General features: G+C 37.8%; 1 protein-coding gene across 2 annotated transcripts in view; it reads left to right on the top strand.

Moving 5' to 3' along the window:
- The window catches only part of VCL (vinculin), a 111,896-nt gene that overhangs the window by 59,707 nt on the left and 34,523 nt on the right, over positions 1–17,666 (top strand). For both annotated transcript variants that reach the window (XM_003994069.6, XM_003994068.6), the window contains exons 3-6: positions 5,600–5,750; positions 5,934–6,042; positions 8,296–8,418; positions 10,006–10,166. In XM_003994069.6, coding sequence (XP_003994118.1) covers positions 5,600–5,750; positions 5,934–6,042; positions 8,296–8,418; positions 10,006–10,166 — 544 coding nt within the window. The remainder of the gene's footprint in view (positions 1–5,599; positions 5,751–5,933; positions 6,043–8,295; positions 8,419–10,005; positions 10,167–17,666) is intronic.

Genomic DNA, 17,666 nt, shown 5'->3' on the forward strand with positions numbered 1-17,666 from the left:
TTGGTTTCCATACAACACCCAGTGCTCATCCCAAGAGGTGCCCTCCTCAATACCCACCACCCACCTTCTCCTCCCTCCCACCCCCCATCAACCCTCAGTTTGTTCTCAGTTTTTAACAGTCTCTTATGCTTTGGCTCTCTCCCACTCTAACCTCTTTTTTTTTTTTTTTTTCCTTCCCCTCCCCCATGGGTTCCTGTTAAGTTTCTCAGGATCCACATAAGAGTGAAACCATATGGTATCTGTCTTTCTCTGTATGGCTTATTTCACTTAGCATCACACTCTCCAGTTCCATCCACGTTGCTACAAAAGGCCATATTTCATTTTTTCTCATTGCCACGTAATATTCCATTGTGTATATAAACCACAATTTCTTTATCCATTCATCAGTTGATGGACATTTAGGCTCTTTCCATAATTTGTCTATTGTTGAGAGTGCTGCTATGAACATTGGGGTACAAGTGGCCTTATGCATTGGTACTCCTGTATCCATTGGATAAATTCCTAGCAGTGCTATTGCTGGGTCATAGGGTAGGTCTATTTTTAATTTTCTGAGGAACCTCCACACTGCTTTCCAGAGTGGCTGCACTAATTTGCATTCCCACCAACAGTGCAAGAGGGTTCCCGTGTCTCCACATCCTCTCCAGCATCTATAGTCTCCTGATTTGTTCATTTTGGCCACTCTGACTGGCGTGAGGTGATACCTGAGTGTGGTTTTGATTTGTATTTCCCTGATAAGGAGCGACGCTGAACATCTTTTCATGTGCCTGTTGGCCATCCGGATGTCTTCTTTAGAGAAGTGTCTATTCATGTTTTCTGCCCATTTCTTCACTGGGTTATTTGTTTTTTGGGTGTGGAGTTTGGTGAGCTCTTTATAGATTTTGGATACTAGCCCTTTGTCCGATATGTCATTTGCGAATATCTTTTCCCATTCCGTTGGTTGCCTTTTAGTTTTGTTGGTTGTTTCCTTTGCTGTGCAGAAGCTTTTTATCTTCATAAGGTCCCAGTAATTCACTTTTGCTTTTAATTCCCTTGCCTTTGGGGATGTGTCGAGTAAGAGATTGCTACGGCTGAGGTCAGAGAGGTCTTTTCCTGCTTTCTCCTCTAAGGTTTTGATGGTTTCCTGTCTCACATTTAGGTCCTTTATCCATTTTGAGTTTATTTTTGTGAATGGTGTGAGAAAGTGGTCTAGTTTCAACCTTCTGCATGTTGCTGTCCAGTTCTCCCAGCACCATTTGTTAAAGAGGCTGTCTTTTTTCCATTGATGTTCTTTCCTGCTTTGTCAAAGATGAGTTGGCCATACGTTTGTGGGTCTAGTTCTGGGGTTTCTATTCTATTCCATTGGTCTATGTGTCTGTTTTTGTGCCATGTGTTTGGCATTTATTGAGCTTCTTGGACCTGCAGCTTTATAGTGTTCATTAAAAAAATTTTTTTTATGTCATCCTCTCTTCAAATACTGTTTTCTCTTTCCCCCTTTTCTCTCCTTTGGAGATTCAAATTGCACATGTATTAGGCTGCTTTGAGTTGTACCACATCTCACTGATGATCTGTTAATTTTTTCAAGTCTTTTTTTTTCTTTCTGTTTCATTTTGGATAATTTTACTTGCTATGACTTGAATTTCACTGATCTTTTTTTCATGCAATATCTTATCTGTTAGTAATTTATAAAGTCTGTTTTTGTATCTGAGACACATCTCCAGTTATTGAGTCTTGTTCTTATATCTTTTATTTATCTATTTAATGTACTCAATCTTTCCTTTAGCTTTTGAGCATATGGAATACTGTTATAATAATGGTTTTAACGTTCTTGTCTATTAATTTTGTCATATGTGTCATTTCTGGGTTGTTTTTGAATGATTTCTTTTCATTGTGGGTGGTGTTTTCATGCCTATTTGTATGCCTGGTAAATTTCAGTTGGTGGACAGTGTCATATTACTGTTGTAACAGACACAACATTATCTTCCAGTTCTGGAGGTCAGAAGTCCAAAATGGGTTAATAGAGTTGTGTTTCTTCTGAAGATTCTAGGAAATAATCCATTTCTTTGCCTTTTCCAGCTTCTGGAAGCTGCCCCAATTTTTTGGCTTGTAGCCCTGCATCTCTCTTACTTCTTCTGTCATTATATCTTTCTGCTTCTGCTGTTACATCATTGTGAAATAATACCTTCAATGTGCGATAAAATAGCTGTCAACCTAGAAATCTGTACTACAGAAATAGTCTTTGAAGTAGGAGGACAAAATAGATATTTTCAAACAAACAAAAATGGATACATATTGTTATCAGCATTCTCTTAGTAGAGAAAATTCTAAAGAATGCAATTCAGACAAAGTCAGATGATTCTAGATGTAAGGCCTGAGATATAAGAGGGAATGATTAACCAAAATATGGGACAATTTGTTGGTAAATATAAACAAACTTTGACTTACATAGTATAACAATGTAATATCTAATGAGTTATAAAGGTTAAAATGAAAGATACGACATATTATACATGAAAACAACATAAACACAAAACAAAACTTGGAAACAGTAGCATAAAGGTCAGGAAAGGGATGATTGGGAATTAAACATGCTAAGATCATTCTTTGGGAAGGCGGTAGAAATATTGACTAATTTTAGATTTTCATGAGACTGATGCACTGCCGACTGTGCTAAGAGGACAGCTTTTATTTTAGATTAAAAAAATTTTTTGGGGGGGGCACCTGGGTGGCTCAGTCGGTTGAGCATCCAACTTCGGCTCAGGTCATGATCTCATGGTCTGTGAGTTCGAGCCCCACGTCGGGCTGTGTGTCGACAGCTTGGAGCCTGGAGCCTGTTTCGGATTTTGTGTCTCCCTCTCTCTCTGACCCGCCCCCGTTCATGATCTGTCTCTCTTTGTCTCGAAAAAATAAATAAACATTAAAAAAAAAATAAAAAAAATTTTTTTTAACATTTATTTTTTGAGAGACAGTGTGAGTGGGAAAGGGACAGAGAGAGAGAGAGAGAGAGAGAGAGAGAGAGAGAGTGAGTCACAGATTCTGAAGCAGGCTCCAGGCTCTGAGCTGTCAGCACAGAGCCCGAGGCAGGGCTCGAACTCATGAACTGCGAGATCATGACCTGAGCCGAAGTTGGACGCTTAACCAACTGAGCCACCCAGGCGCCCCTATTTTAGATTTTTAATGTGCCAAGTATGCATGCTAAAATATAAGGTGACCACAAAAAGAACAGAGTATATAACCTTTAAGGGAATAAGAAAAAGATAGAAAAAACTAGCAACCCCCCCACCCCCGCCAACAAAAGATAAAATAAGGAAAAAAGAAAAAAAATGAAAATTACAGGCCATATAGAAAATAAATAATAAGATATGAAAATAATCCTAAGTATATCAGTAATATTAATGAATTTAAGTGGGCTGAATTACTAAGTTAAAAGTTCCTAGCTGGATAAAAAATCTGTAGCTATGTGATATTTATAAAAGACATCTAAAACATAATGACAGTGGGGCACCTGTGTGGCTCAGCTGGTTGAGTGTCCGACTTTTGATTTTGGCTCAGGTCATGATCCCAGGGTCATTAGATCAAGCCCTGAGTGGGGCTCCATGTTGGGCATGGAGCCTGCTTGTGATTCTTTCTCTCTTTCCCTCTGCCCCTGCCCCGCTTGCACTCCTTTTCTCAAAAAAAGAAAAAAAAAAAAGAAATTTGTACATGAATGTTAGCAGCATTATTCATAATTCCCAAAAGATGGAAACAACCCAGATGTCCATCAACACATGGATGGATAATCAGATTTTCAAAGCTGAATAAAATAGTATTCAGCTATGAAAAAGAGCAAACTAGTAACACATATACTATAACCTGGATGAACTTTGAAAACATTTATGCTAAGTGAAAGAAGCCAGACACAGAAGGTCGCATAGTACATGATTCTTTTTATATGATATATCCAGAATAGGTAAATTCATGGAGACAGAAGGCAGATTAGGGGCTACCAGGGGATGGGGGAAGAGGGAAATGGGGAGTGATTACATAATGAGTTCAGGCTGCATTTCTGAGGTGATAAAAGTTTTGACCCAAGAGAGGGGTGGTAGTTGCTCGGCATTGTGAATATACTAAATGCCATTGAATGGTACTGTTTAGAGTGACTGATTGCATGTTATGTGACTTTCACCTTAATAAAAAACTATGTTGTGATCTAATTTTGGTCTTTCATATTGATGAAGATAAACTTAAGTTTGATTATATACCAAGTTGTTGAGACTGTGAGGAAATAGGTACTCTCATCTATTGTGTTAGGAATGTAAGTAACTTCTGTGATTGGCAATATGGCAACATTTGTCAAAATTTTAAGTGTCTGTACCTTTGACTCAGCAATTCCATTTCTGGATTGTGTCTTACAGATACATACATTTTAAAATGATATTTTTCAAGGTGATTTATTGTAGCAGGCTAATGAATTATGGACTAGTTGTATAGTTATATTAAAGAATGAGGAGGCTCTTTATGTACTTTTATTAGAACATTTCTCAGGTAAATTAGGTGGAAAAAGCCGAATGCAGAGAGTATGAATAGTATGATCCTATTTGTATAAAAAAGTAGAAGCCTGTCTTTGTTTCTGGATGCATAAATGTTTTATTTTAAAGAATACAGAGGAAACGTGTAACATTAATTGCAAGTAGATGGAATTTGAATGTCTGGGAGATAGTGGAAAGAAGGTGATTTTTCACTGTCTTTCATATATAGGACTATACATATTCTATATAACTTAAAGTTAAATTAAAGATTTAATTTAAAAGTTAAAAAGGAACAGTAAACAACCAGGCCTCTAAGAGTGATCCAAAGCCACATCAGTGAGGTTCTGTTCTTCATTGATTTCATTCATTCATTCATTCATTCATTTATTCTGTATGATCAGGTTGTCTATGTTATTGAACTGTATTAATATTAAACTATCAATAAATGGTTTGGTTATTAATGCTAGTGGCCTTTTAATTAACAACATAGTGTTAGAGGGCTCTTTTCAAACAGTCCAGTGGATTTGTCAAATCCTTTTAGCTAGATGAATGAGAATTTATGCATTACTTCATACTTTTTGTTTCCTCCTAATCCTTCGTGTTATCTGATTATTAAATTTCATTTAACACAGTGCTTTGGCATTTTAATTTACTTCCAGATATTAAATCTGAGACTGTTGTTAAGGATTTTCGTTCTTTGTGTGGTGTCTTTTTTTTTGTGTGTGTGTGTGTGTGTGTGTGTGTGTGGTGTCTTTTAACGGCAGTGTCGATGGGGCGAGGAAGAAGGAAACAAAGGAGTTGCAGAGATATATAGCAACCTAAACTGAAAGGTCTAAAACATTTTGTCATCATTTTTTGTTGCCAGGAAATAACAAAGAAAAAGGGCTTAGTGAAGTGAATGAGTGAATGTGTGAATGAATGAATGGATGGATGGATGGATATACCCCCTTAATTGTAGATTTTAAAAGCTAAAATCTTAAATCCTATTGTAAATTGGTCTTGGCAATTTTCCATGCAGTAAAAAAATGTGGGTATGTCTCTTCATTCTTTGCATTGCACGTGATATTCTTCTGCTTGGTTCTGCCGGTGAATTAACTCCATGTTCCTCCCCGCAGGGTGGAGAATGCTTGTACCAAGCTTGTTCAGGCAGCCCAGATGCTTCAGTCAGATCCTTACTCGGTGCCTGCTCGAGATTATCTTATCGATGGGTCAAGGGGCATCCTTTCAGGCACATCAGACCTGCTCCTCACCTTCGATGAGGCTGAGGTAGGCAATCTGAGGCCCATGCAGACCTCTTCCAGGCAAAAGTCTTAAAGATAGTCTTAAAAGTAATAATGGAGGATTGATGACTGCTGAGGATGGGAAGATGTTGAAGAGCTGCACATCTGAATTAGCATGTTTTCTACTTATTGTTCACTCACTTGACTAAAATATGAAATCTGTTTTCAGGTTCGTAAAATTATTAGAGTTTGCAAAGGAATTTTGGAATATCTTACAGTGGCAGAGGTGGTGGAAACTATGGAAGATTTGGTCACTTACACAAAGAATCTTGGACCAGGTTAGTCATGTCCAGTTTTTATAATAAAGAGTTTTTAGAGATTGTCCAGTTTGATCAAGGTGAAAGAAGTACTCCCTCCTGCTTTTTGCCCAAGATTAGTCATGACACATTGGGTTTTGAGGTGTCTGTACTCTGCTGATGGAGCTGACACTGTGTTTCTACTGAGGAGATATCATTGTCTCTGAAAGCTGAATCTGCTTTCTACAAATCCTGGCCCTGCCTAATGAATTAAACTAGACATTGTAAATGTTGCTGGAGAATATAGGAAATACTTTTCTATTACTGTAATGCTTAAGGCCACCCTGAATTCTGACCCCTCCATTCCATATTATACAGCATTCCTTCACTGTCTGCCAGCTGGCCTGTAGCTCTTAATGACCTCGTGTCTTGTTAATTAGCCTGCCTACTATTATGGATTCATGCCCTAGCCCGAGGCTGCATAATATAATCAGACCTGGAAGAAGAGAAGAGCTACTGTGACTAAGTCTCATTTTGAAATGATTGTTTAGTCACCTGAGAATTGAATATTCAAAATACATGAACAGATACCAGCTTTTTCTGTTATAGGCATATCACATGAACTTGAGGGTCCTTAAAGTATGATTGAGACCAATGACAGGACAACCTCAGATGTTCAACTTATCAGTAGTAAAGATCACATACCACCTCATAAGAGTCTTTTGCCTTAGGTGAAATAGTTTTTAATTCACAGTGTGTTTATGAGGTTCCGATACAGTCATTCTGTAAACTTATGGCAGTTAAGACTTTCTCTGAGCCATCTTTGAAGATCACCAGGAAATGCCTTTAGAGCAGTATTCTTTAAACTTTCCCATAGCACTGGGAAAATAAAGTTTATTTCTTCAAATAAAATCTTACACGGAATCCCAACATATAAAGACAAAAATGGAACTATTCTGAATGAGGCAGGGGCAACCCCTCCTTTCCTACCCCTCTTTGGTATCCTTTGATGATCTGTGAAACTACTTAAGAAATCTTAAGAGCAGTTTGAAAACCAAAGCTTGAGAGAATCACATAGCACCTTTGAATAATAACCAAAGTAAACAAAAAGTGCTAGCAGGCCAGTTCCAAAACACCAGATGCTTTTGATTGCTGTCCTTAGTATAATTATTTTTATAATATTTCTATTTGTTTCTAATTATAAAAATAGTACATGCTTATTTTGGACAAATCGGAAAGTACAGAAAAATATAAAGATGAAAACAAAACACATTATTGTAATTCTTAAGATTTTTTCAGCCACTAGATTCTCAGTACTAAGCTCGCATGAGATTTTTTTTTTTTACTATTTTTTTTTAATGTCTTTACTTTTTTTTTTTAATTTTTTTTGTTTTTTCAACGTTTATTTATTTTTGGGACAGAGAGAGACAGAGCGTGAACGGAGGAGGGGCAGAGAGAGAGGGAGACACAGAATCAGAAACAGGCTCCAGGCTCTGAGCCATCAGCCCAGAGCCCCACGCGGGGCTCGAACTCATGGACCGCGAGATCGTGACCTGGCTGAAGTCGGACGCTTAACCGACTGTGCCACCCAGGCGCCCCATAATGTCTTTACTTTTGAGAGAGAGAGAGAGAGCATGAGCAGGGGAGGGGCAGAGAGAGGGAGAATCCAGAAGCAGGCTCCAGACCTTGAGCTGTCAGCACAGAGCCTGATGTGGGGCTCGAACTCACTAACTGCGAGGTCATGACCTGAGCCAAAGTCATACGCTCAGCTGACTGAGCCACCCAGGTGCCTCAGCTTGCATGACATTCTTACATATGTGCAGTGGCCAGATACATTATGTGAACCTGGTATGTGTAGTAACCAGGCAAAATATTTTTATTCATTTTTTGCAAATACATATTTGTTTTTCACAAATACGTTTTTATATTTTATATACATATAATATATTATTTATATTATAATTATACATTATATATTATTTATATTATTTATAATATATATTATTTATAATATATAGATATAATATATTTTATATGTCAACCATGTGAAAATTATGTCATAGTTTGGATTTACATTTAACAAATTACTTTTAATGAAATGAATAAAGTTGCATTGTTACAGCTGCCCTGAAAAATTTTTATCAAAAATGCTACAGTTCAGTGACAGTATCTGTTGTTTAAATAAGCCGACAATCAGTTTGGACTTCTGTAGTCATTCGTAATGGATTTAGGCTCAGAAAGTGAATCTGGATTGTTTCACGACTCACCCTGCACAATTTATTCCTTATGCCCCAGGAATGACGAAGATGGCCAAGATGATTGATGAAAGGCAGCAGGAACTGACTCACCAGGAGCACCGAGTGATGTTGGTGAACTCCATGAACACTGTGAAAGAGTTGCTGCCAGTTCTCATTTCAGGTATTTTCTGCCTGTACCTGATCTTACAGGAAAAAAACAAGTCACTATATTCTAAACTCCTGAAGTTCATTTTCTTTTGCTGCTCGGTTGCATGTCCTTCAGGCTGGGTAAAAATGAGACCTGATAGATTGGGTGTTACTTGATGGCTGTAGCTGATTGGCTAAGAACCAGTATTCATCTTCTGTAATGTCCTCCTTCTCCTGCTCTTTGTTTGAAGCTGCCTTTCCTGTTGCCCAGCTCTGTTCTCATAGTTCTACTAGGCTCCTTTTCTAGGAGGTAGAATGTCTAGAAACTTTAGTTATGGGCATATGAATATTGACACTTTTATTTGTGTTATGAAAAAAGAATTAGCTGGAATGGATATTATAGAGTACTATATGACAAAGAAGTGACCCCAAAGTCCACAGTTTTTCCTAAAATAAATTGAACTGTACAGAGCTAGTGTACCAGATGGGACTTCTTTTCCACTGGGTAGAGCCTAGAAATGCAAACATGGTGGCCGCTGTCTCAGCTAGCAAGAGGGAGCTACACTCATTGGGTGTGTAGTATGTACCAGATACCTCATGGTTCACATAAGTTATCTTAGTCAAGTTAAGGGTTAGTTTAACTGTCAGAGGGCAGCTCTATAGTCTGTCTTTTTTTTGTTTGTTTGTTTCCTATTTTCAAAATCTTGTAGGGCATGTCCTGGCACCCCCAGATCCTGCCTTCCTGCTTTGGCATTTCAGGTAGTAGCTAAAAAAGGAGAGGTGAATGTAAGAGCTCAGAAAGCCCTTATATGAACCAGAAAACAAAACATTTGTGAGTAGAGTCTTAACTATCTCCGTGGGAAATGTTTTTGAGGCCAGCTGTTCCATGTGATAGAAGAGTTTTGGGAGCAAGATTTCTTTCTGATCTGGGTAACTCAATAAAGTGTTGGTTAGTCTTTGTCTTCACAATTTTAATTATTTTATGGGAAGATATTCTCTTTCTCTAGTGCTTCAAATTATCAGTATTTTCTTGTACTTTCGGGGGTTAAAAAGTTCCTACTACATGTTGAGAGAAATTCTGAAAGATAAACTCAGTATTTTGGGATCTTCATTAGGATTGGGTACAGGAGCATACTCCAGTTACAGTTGTACTGACTATTTTTGTCTTGTCCTATTGGGTGTGCATTAGATGGGGCACAGTGTTAGGGCTGGGATGATAACGTGATTTAGAAGGATATTGGACATTTTGGGATTATAGGTCATCTATATATGCATGTCAGATTAGCTCCCTGATCATTTGTAGTGATGTCTTGTACCTTAAGGTTGCTGATATTGGAACTTCATTGGCAGCCTTCAGTGTTTTGTTTGTTTTGTTTTGTTTTTAATATATTCTTTTTTTTTAAGATTTTATTTTTTTAAGGTATCTCTACGCCTAATGTAAGCCTCAAACACACAACCCGAGATCAAGAGTCTCACGTTCCACCAACTGAGCCAAACTAAATATTCTTTTTAAGATCTTAGAAACCCAAAACATGTACTAAAATATGGAATATCTTGTGTGAATGTTGTCATACAGCAAGATTAAATTCTAAGCTTAGTTTCTGATCGTTTATTTTTACAGCTATGAAGATTTTTGTAACAACTAAAAATTCAAAAAACCAAGGAATAGAAGAAGCTTTGAAAAATCGCAATTTTACTGTAGAAAAGATGAGTGCTGAAATTAATGAGATCATCCGTGTATTACAACTCACTTCTTGGGATGAAGATGCCTGGGCCAGCAAGGTGTGTGTTCTTGGAGGGGAAATAAGAAAACTCCTGAATTCTCCCCTCACATTTTATCTTGTAATTGTGGGTGGTGTAAGAGTACTCAGATTTTATGAAATAATTTCTACTTCACTCTTCATGGGTTTCATGGGTTACTTGCTGCTTTTGCAAATTTACTTTGCCCCAGACTAGAACAAAGAAATGGGTATGTGGGGTGAATGGCCAGTTGAAGGCTCAGATGTGTAGCTTTTTCTTTAAGCTGGACCCTCGCTGGTCTGGTGGAGGAATTCTGATGTGGTGTCTACTCCCCTGGGTGGGAACCCTCCCTTTTTATGTGGGTGGTTGTTGCTAGGTGACTAAGTAAGATACAGAGTATGCCTGTGACTGACTTTTATGGAAACTTTTCCTTAACCAACCTTTGAACTAAGAAATCTACAGAGGAAATTGTTGGCATTTCTAGGTGTGTCCCTTCAGCATACCATTTTCCTTAAGGAAAGCTTAATTAAAATATTAGTTTGCACATTCGTGAAAACCTCGTTTGAGGGTCCTATTCACCCTTTATCTAGAATTTCTTCTTGCACTCCAAAAGAGTTGGTGGATTTCTTCTAGAGCCTAGTAGCAGTGGTCTTGTGTTGCTGCTACTGTGGTCTGCTTCTCCCTGTCTAGTGACTCTCTGGGAGAATAGGGGCACTTGGGTTTACGCTTTCCTGGGTAGAGCCCAAGATACAAGCAGTGGAGGAAACACACTCCATGTGTGACTTAGATGGTGTTTCCAGAGCCCCCAGCAGGCTAGTAGCAAAGAGGGGATTTGTAATATGACTTCCACTGGGTGCGCAGTAGGGCTGTGTTTATCCTCCAGGACACCTATAAGGTAAGGTCAAAGGTGGGGTCTTAAAATCACCAGCCCTCTCTCTTGTTGCCCAGAAAGTGAATCTAAATATGCAGAAGGAAATTAGCTTATTTTAACTATGGATTTGTTTACAGAGGCACAAAGCTCTTGAACAAGTTCTAAGACTGTATTTTAAATCTATATGGTGAAATCATTTTAAGTCTTTGATATTTTACTTAATTTTGCTTTTGCATATTTGACAACTTTCACTTCCCTGTTATGACTTCTTTATGCATCTTTTTTTTGTTCTCTTGTTTGTTTTATTCTTTTTCTCACATTTAGAAGGTAAGCTTTCTCATGCCCTCTAGTTTCTTTTTCGCTTAAAAAGAGAAAAAGCATGTCTGTGAGGTTTTCTTGTGCTGTGTGCCGTGCCTTATTCCGTGTGCCGGTGTGTAACACTGTGTCCGAATGTGCGTCAGAATGTGGTTTAATCTGGGACTCGGGGCTGTGTCTGGCAGACTGACTCTGGCTCGTATTGAGCTATTTCTTTGGGGAAAGCAAAAGAAAATACATTACTATGGGATATCAGACTTTCTGTGTTTGGTGGGTGCTTTCATCTTTTTGAACAGGCTCCTGAGAACTGTTTTGGCCTGGTCATTCCTACTGACTTCATTTGAGGGGCAAGTTTCTCCAAGTAGCTGGGTGACCTCCAAGTTACCTGTGGACCCTGCTCTTAGGAAAGGAAACTTCTAGCAGATGCCATCACTGTATTTGCATTTGCTACCAGTCTTCTTTGCAGGCTCCGGAATTTTGCTTTAGGAGATGTGTCGCTGAGGTTTTAACCATAATGGAAATGGGTAGGCTAAGGAGTTTAGATGGGGCACCTGCCCTTCACAATAATCCTAGCCTTCAAAATCTAAAGGGAAAAAGTTAAGTGTATCTAAAGTTTTTCCTAACTTCAGTTCGTGGTTCACTGCATGTCCTGCTAAGCTGTGAATCAGCCATAGTTCTCCATCACCTCATGGTCCCCTAATCTAATCTCTTTCCTTATTCTCTCTCCTTTGCTTCTAGCAGATGAGAAATAGCAAAAAAGAGGAGCAGGCATTACGACTTCAATGGTTTTCTATTTTTGGAAGGGAAAAGTTATCCATCATTTAGTTAATAAGTGTTATTAAGCTTTATTTTGTGCAAGTTCCATTGAGAGATGCTTCTTTTTTTTTTTTTAAATGTGGTCAGTGGAGTTTTTCAGGACAAGGATTAGGCACTTGGGGAAATATACAAGGGAAACAGACCTGGTCCCCACTGTGTACATTCTTGTAGATGTTTTAGTCTTATGCTGATCTGGAAGGAACCAGACTGTTAGGGTACTATACAACTATCAGAATGAAAGAAAGTAAATAAAATTAGTTCACCTGAAAGAAGCTCAAGTATATAATCACATCAGAATGAACAAGAAATGTTTATTTTTAAATCTCATTTTGCTTTTGTTATACATTTACCTGGTTCAAAAATCAAAATGCTATAAAAAGATGTACATGACAAATCTTACTTCCAACCCCATCCCCATTCACTCTACTTCGCCCTACCCCTTAAGTTTGATTGTTTCTATTAGTTGCAAGAATGCTTAGAAAAAAAAAATTTCACCTTGAGAATGGAAATTGGTAACTAGGATTTTGGTTATTTTTTTAGTTTGGTAGCATTATGCATCTTTCATTGCTCAGCTGTAAGCAGTGAGTTAATCAGACCTTATGTCTATCTTTGACCACTGGGTCCTCATTCTATTTACATATATCTTTTACCTCCTCTCGACCCTGCCAATAAAGAATTAACTTTGTCTTACCATACTTGTTTCATGCTTCCCCATTGGTGCAGTTTTCTCCTGGAAAGTGATGGTTCCTCTAGAAAAGTGGGGGAAGAAAGTAAGTGGAAAAAATTCTTGGTAAAAGTGCGTCTTGCCAAATAAGTTAAGTTTTTAAAGAGGCAATGCGATAGCTGATTATTTTACCTTTTATACCTACCTTCAAATTACAGATTTACAAATTTAAAAGTACTTTCACTTTAAACACTTTATTTTATTTGGAAAGTAAAAATTTTCCCCTCCTGAAATCAATAGTCATAGTGATCATTAAAAATTAATTTAGTATACATTGTGAAGCAAAAGAATTTGTGAATTAAACACAATCATAATCCTACCCTTTGTAAATTTAGCAATTTATACCTAATCTCTTTTTTTTTGTATTTACGTTACTTGTTTGTTGATGCATGCTGAGAATCAAGAGGAAGTGAGAAAAATTTTAAAAGCTAAGAGTTTTTGAGCCCTACATAGGCGCTCCCACAACTGCTCCTTGAATCATTAGATGCTATTATTCAGAATTAGTTCTTGTAGTGGATCTCCTTCCACTGTGGGCCTAGGCTGGTCGTGAGTAAATGTAGTGACTGACTCAGATGTCTTGCACCGAAGATTACTTTACCCGACCAAAGAAGGAAATAGTGATTAGAACATGTGATCCTATAATACTTGCTGTTAAATACAGACCATTGAGATTTAAGGGTTGATTTTTATATCATTTTTGAAAAAATAAGGTTGTATGTGAGGATTTTTTATATTATTATTAGAATGTCTACTATGAAAATGAAACATGATTTAAGATTGAATCAGTTAATTAAAATGATTCCATTATAGGTGTTTTATTTTTATTACTGAGATATAGTTGACATATAATGGTATATTAGTTTCAGGTGTACAACATGATGGAGCTTCTTAAGGAGTCTTAGAGTGTTTTATGTTAGCAGCAAATACAATAAAAGACTTATCTCTTGGAGTTTGAGATAAATAGTTAATTAGGCATTTATGATATTTTAGCCCCTCCCCTCTAAAAGGAGAAAAGCCCAAAATGTTAAAGCAATTGAGATTTCCCTTCTGATCCAAGTGATCCTGTAGTTGCTACCTCTGATTGTGTGCACATAGGGTGGCATAGAATTTTAGAGCTGGGAAGCTATTCTTTTTTATTTTGGTGGTAGGGAGGTATTCTCAAAGATGGGGAACTGAAGTCTGGGAGAGTAACTTCTCTGAAATTTCAGGGGTAGACAACTTTCTCCCACCACTTAAATGTAGTTTGTAAAATTTTGTTCTACTGCTCAGTCTATGCTTTCCAGAAACATCTTTGTTTAAAACACTAATTTAAGGGTGGGGGAGGGGAATGCCACCAGGAATGGAACAGAGTGGGAAGGGAAAGGTGGGGAGGGGAAGTGTCAGTGGGAAAAGGGAGAGTAGGTTGGGCAGTGAACAAGAGGGGGTCCTTAGTCCCATACTGCAAATTTTCTGGAACATGGCATTGTAGGACCTCCCTTTTTCTACTACAGTTCCTCTTGATTATTTGTAGGAGGAGCTCTGGTTCCCAGTTCTAGTCAGTGTTCTTTAGATCTCACTTTGTGTTACATTTCAGGAGCGTTTCAGTTCCTGGGAGGGTGTACAGAAAGGAGTTCTTTTAAGGTTGTCCCTCTGCTTTCTGGTGTGTGACAGTGCCCAGCCACCGTGGTTTTTTCATTTAAAAGTTGAACTCAGAAGAGTTTTACTGTAGAAGGGACCATAGCGGGAGGTGACATGCCAGCTGTCCCCAGAGCTGCACACTTAGATCTGGTCTTTTTAAAAAACAGTCACTCCTTAAAAAAAAAAGAGAGAAAGAGAGAGAGAGAGAGAGAAAGAGAGAGAGAGAGAACAGGGGACCTGTGTGGATCAGTTAGTTGAGCTTCTGACTTTGGCTCAGGTCATGATCTTAACAGCCCAATGTCATGATCTTGCAGTTCGTGAGTTTGAGCCCCACGTTAGGCTTTGTGCTGACAGCTCAGAGCCTGGAGCCTGCTTTGGATTCTGTGTTTTCCTCTCTCTTTGCCCCTCCCCTGCTCACGCTCTGTCTCTCTCTCTCTCTCTCTCTCTCTCAAAAGTAAACATTAAAAAAAAAAAGAACAACAAAAAAAACTGAGAGAAGAAATTGGTGGAGACTTTTCTCTTTCCCAAATTTGAGATTTTGCAGAGAAAATATTCAAATGAGGTGTGTTTTTTTTTGTTTGTTTTTGTTTTTGTTTTCCCTTCTATTTAATATCCAGATTGTACTTGGTATTTAGGCTTCATATGGCTTAATGAAAACTTTGTGGTACATAGTACGGTTGACCACAGGGTTATGGTTATTTTCCCCCTTTATAAATATATCTCAAAATTGACTTCTGGTCCTAGTTGTTCAGTCACTTGGTTTATATCATATTCAATATTAATATACTTCTTATGTTGCTTATGACAATTCTTTTAATTCCATAATAAATACTGCCCTTCAAAAGAAATATATATGGGTTTCTTAGAAGACCAAAATATTTGTTCCCATGGATATTTTTTATTTTAATAGATATGACATTAAAATGTAATATGTTTAAATGTTTATTCAAAACTTGCTCTGTTCCAGAAAGAATTTAAGGTGGTCCTTTCAGTTACTGTCTTAAACACCAAAATTATCTAAAATTCAGGCTATTAAAAACTTTGGTAACTAATTGAAATTCCCAGTTTAAAATTGCAGCTTCATTTCAACTTTGCTGTAGATGCTTTTTAGGGGAAAACCAGCACCTCTGAATTTTAATTTATTGATGCCACATCATCTTCCATTCAGGAGTCAATTACTCACTTCCTGAGAATTAGATTCTCTCCTTCAAGAGTGGTGGTCATTGATGCTTTATTAGGGAGGAAAAAAACAATTAGTTTTGAGGGTACTGAGTAGAGCAAAGCCACTTTTTTGTCATTATGTTTCAAATCTTTTTTGGGCAATGGAGAATAAAATAACTCCTTTAGGTTAGTGAGGATTATGATTTTGATTTCTAGAGCTTATTTTCTGGGCACTATTAACCCAAGCCAACATCAACAAGGCAAGGACCTGCATAACATAAGGTTAGTAGAATCTTTGGCAGCTCTTTTTGGTAAAAGGAAAAAGTTCATGGGTTTGATGTCAGCAAACCTGAGAACAGTTGGGTTTGTAGGACTGAGCCCTTGTTTCTTAATTTGTGAAATTAAATTATATTTATTTATTTTTTAAATGTTTATTTATTTTTGACAGAAAGACACACACAGATTGCGAGTAGGGGAGGGTCAGAAAGCGAGGGAGACACAGAATCTGAAGCAGGCTTCAGGCTCTGAGCTGTCAGCACAGAGTCTGACACGGGGCTTGAACCTACCAGTGGTGAGATCAGACCTGAGCCAAAGTTGGACGCTTAACTGCCTGAGCCACACAGGCACCTCATGTAAAACTAAATTATATTTAAATTTGAGGTTCGATAAAGAAATGAAGGGAAGAAATACCTAAAACAACTTGACTTGCAAGAAATCCTCAAAGTTAGTTTCCAAATTAATCTTTTTAATCTTTTGTTTTTTAATCTTTTTTAAAGTAGTCTTCATACCCAACGTGGGCTCAAACTTACAACCCTGAGATCAAGAGTTGCATGCTCTACTGACTGAGCCAGCCAGGGAGTCCCAAACTAGTAGCCATTAATGCTAGAGTAGACACACAAAATGTGATCTTTGTTCCTGTGAATTTAGGTTTTTGAAATGCAATAAATCTCTGATTTTATTTCACTAAAAACATAGTGTGTTAGGGAAATGGTTATGAAGTATTTTTACATGGATATGATTTCTCTTCAGAGTGTGTGCATACTGCCTCGGTCAGAGATTGTGATTTTTTTTTTCTGTATCCAGATGAAGTCCTATAACTTATATTAGACACTAACGGCTATCTAATTCTCTGAGGTTGGGAGTTGCCCGAGTCTCTCTAAACAGGTATTGATTTGGGCCTTGCTAATTTGGAATCATGCTAATGCTGACTTTTAAAGGCAGGCTTTGCCATTGAACAAGATGGAGGAGGAGCAGATATTTAAGCCACTGAGAACGAAAGCACTTAAAAAATGCCATTTGTCTGCTTGTACTAATTACAAATGGATTTTGAAATACTGTCATGACTCTCTCTGCCTTCTGTTGATAGATAGCCCCCATAATTCCGAATAACTTAGAAAATATTCTCTTTACATTTTTTCAGTAATTTAGTTCACTTCTCATTCATTGCTGTGGCTGAGAATTTGCTATTCAGAGTCTTTGATAGCCAGGGTTAAAATGGAGAGCAGTCATTATCTGTTTAAATGGGGAAGGAAGAAATCCTAAAGCCGAGAGTCCTTATAATGTGAGTAGGTACTTTGGAAAAACTGTGGTCAGGCTGCTGACCTTAGGCCTGTGAGCGTTGTCAGCACTTACTCTGTATTAGTATACTGTACTAATTCTTGTTTGAATTAAAAGTTGGGGGGGGGGGGGGGGATGCTCCTTGTGCCCCCGTGTGGAAACATGGTGATACAACACCTTTAAGAACCCCAGTTTTGCAGGATTGGAAAGTGAAAAAAAGTTAAGGATTCAGGGCATTGCCCAGAGCTTCAGAGGTTAAATCCATGCTTTGATGGATGAACTCTCTAAGAGCCAGTTCCCTAGAGCAAAACTTTGATGAAATTTTAAAAACTTCATCAAACTATAGGTATAGTTTTAGTCTGTTTCAGCTTCTCATGCCATATCCTGGGAGGTTTTATGGTAGTTTAATGCTAGCCATTTTGAATCCTGATTGTAAGCAATAAATTGAGACCAACTTTATTTTATTCTGCCTCTCCTTCCA

This window comes from Felis catus, chromosome D2 (genome assembly GCF_018350175.1).
Source record: "Felis catus isolate Fca126 chromosome D2, F.catus_Fca126_mat1.0, whole genome shotgun sequence".
Taxonomy (NCBI): domain Eukaryota; kingdom Metazoa; phylum Chordata; class Mammalia; order Carnivora; family Felidae; genus Felis; species Felis catus.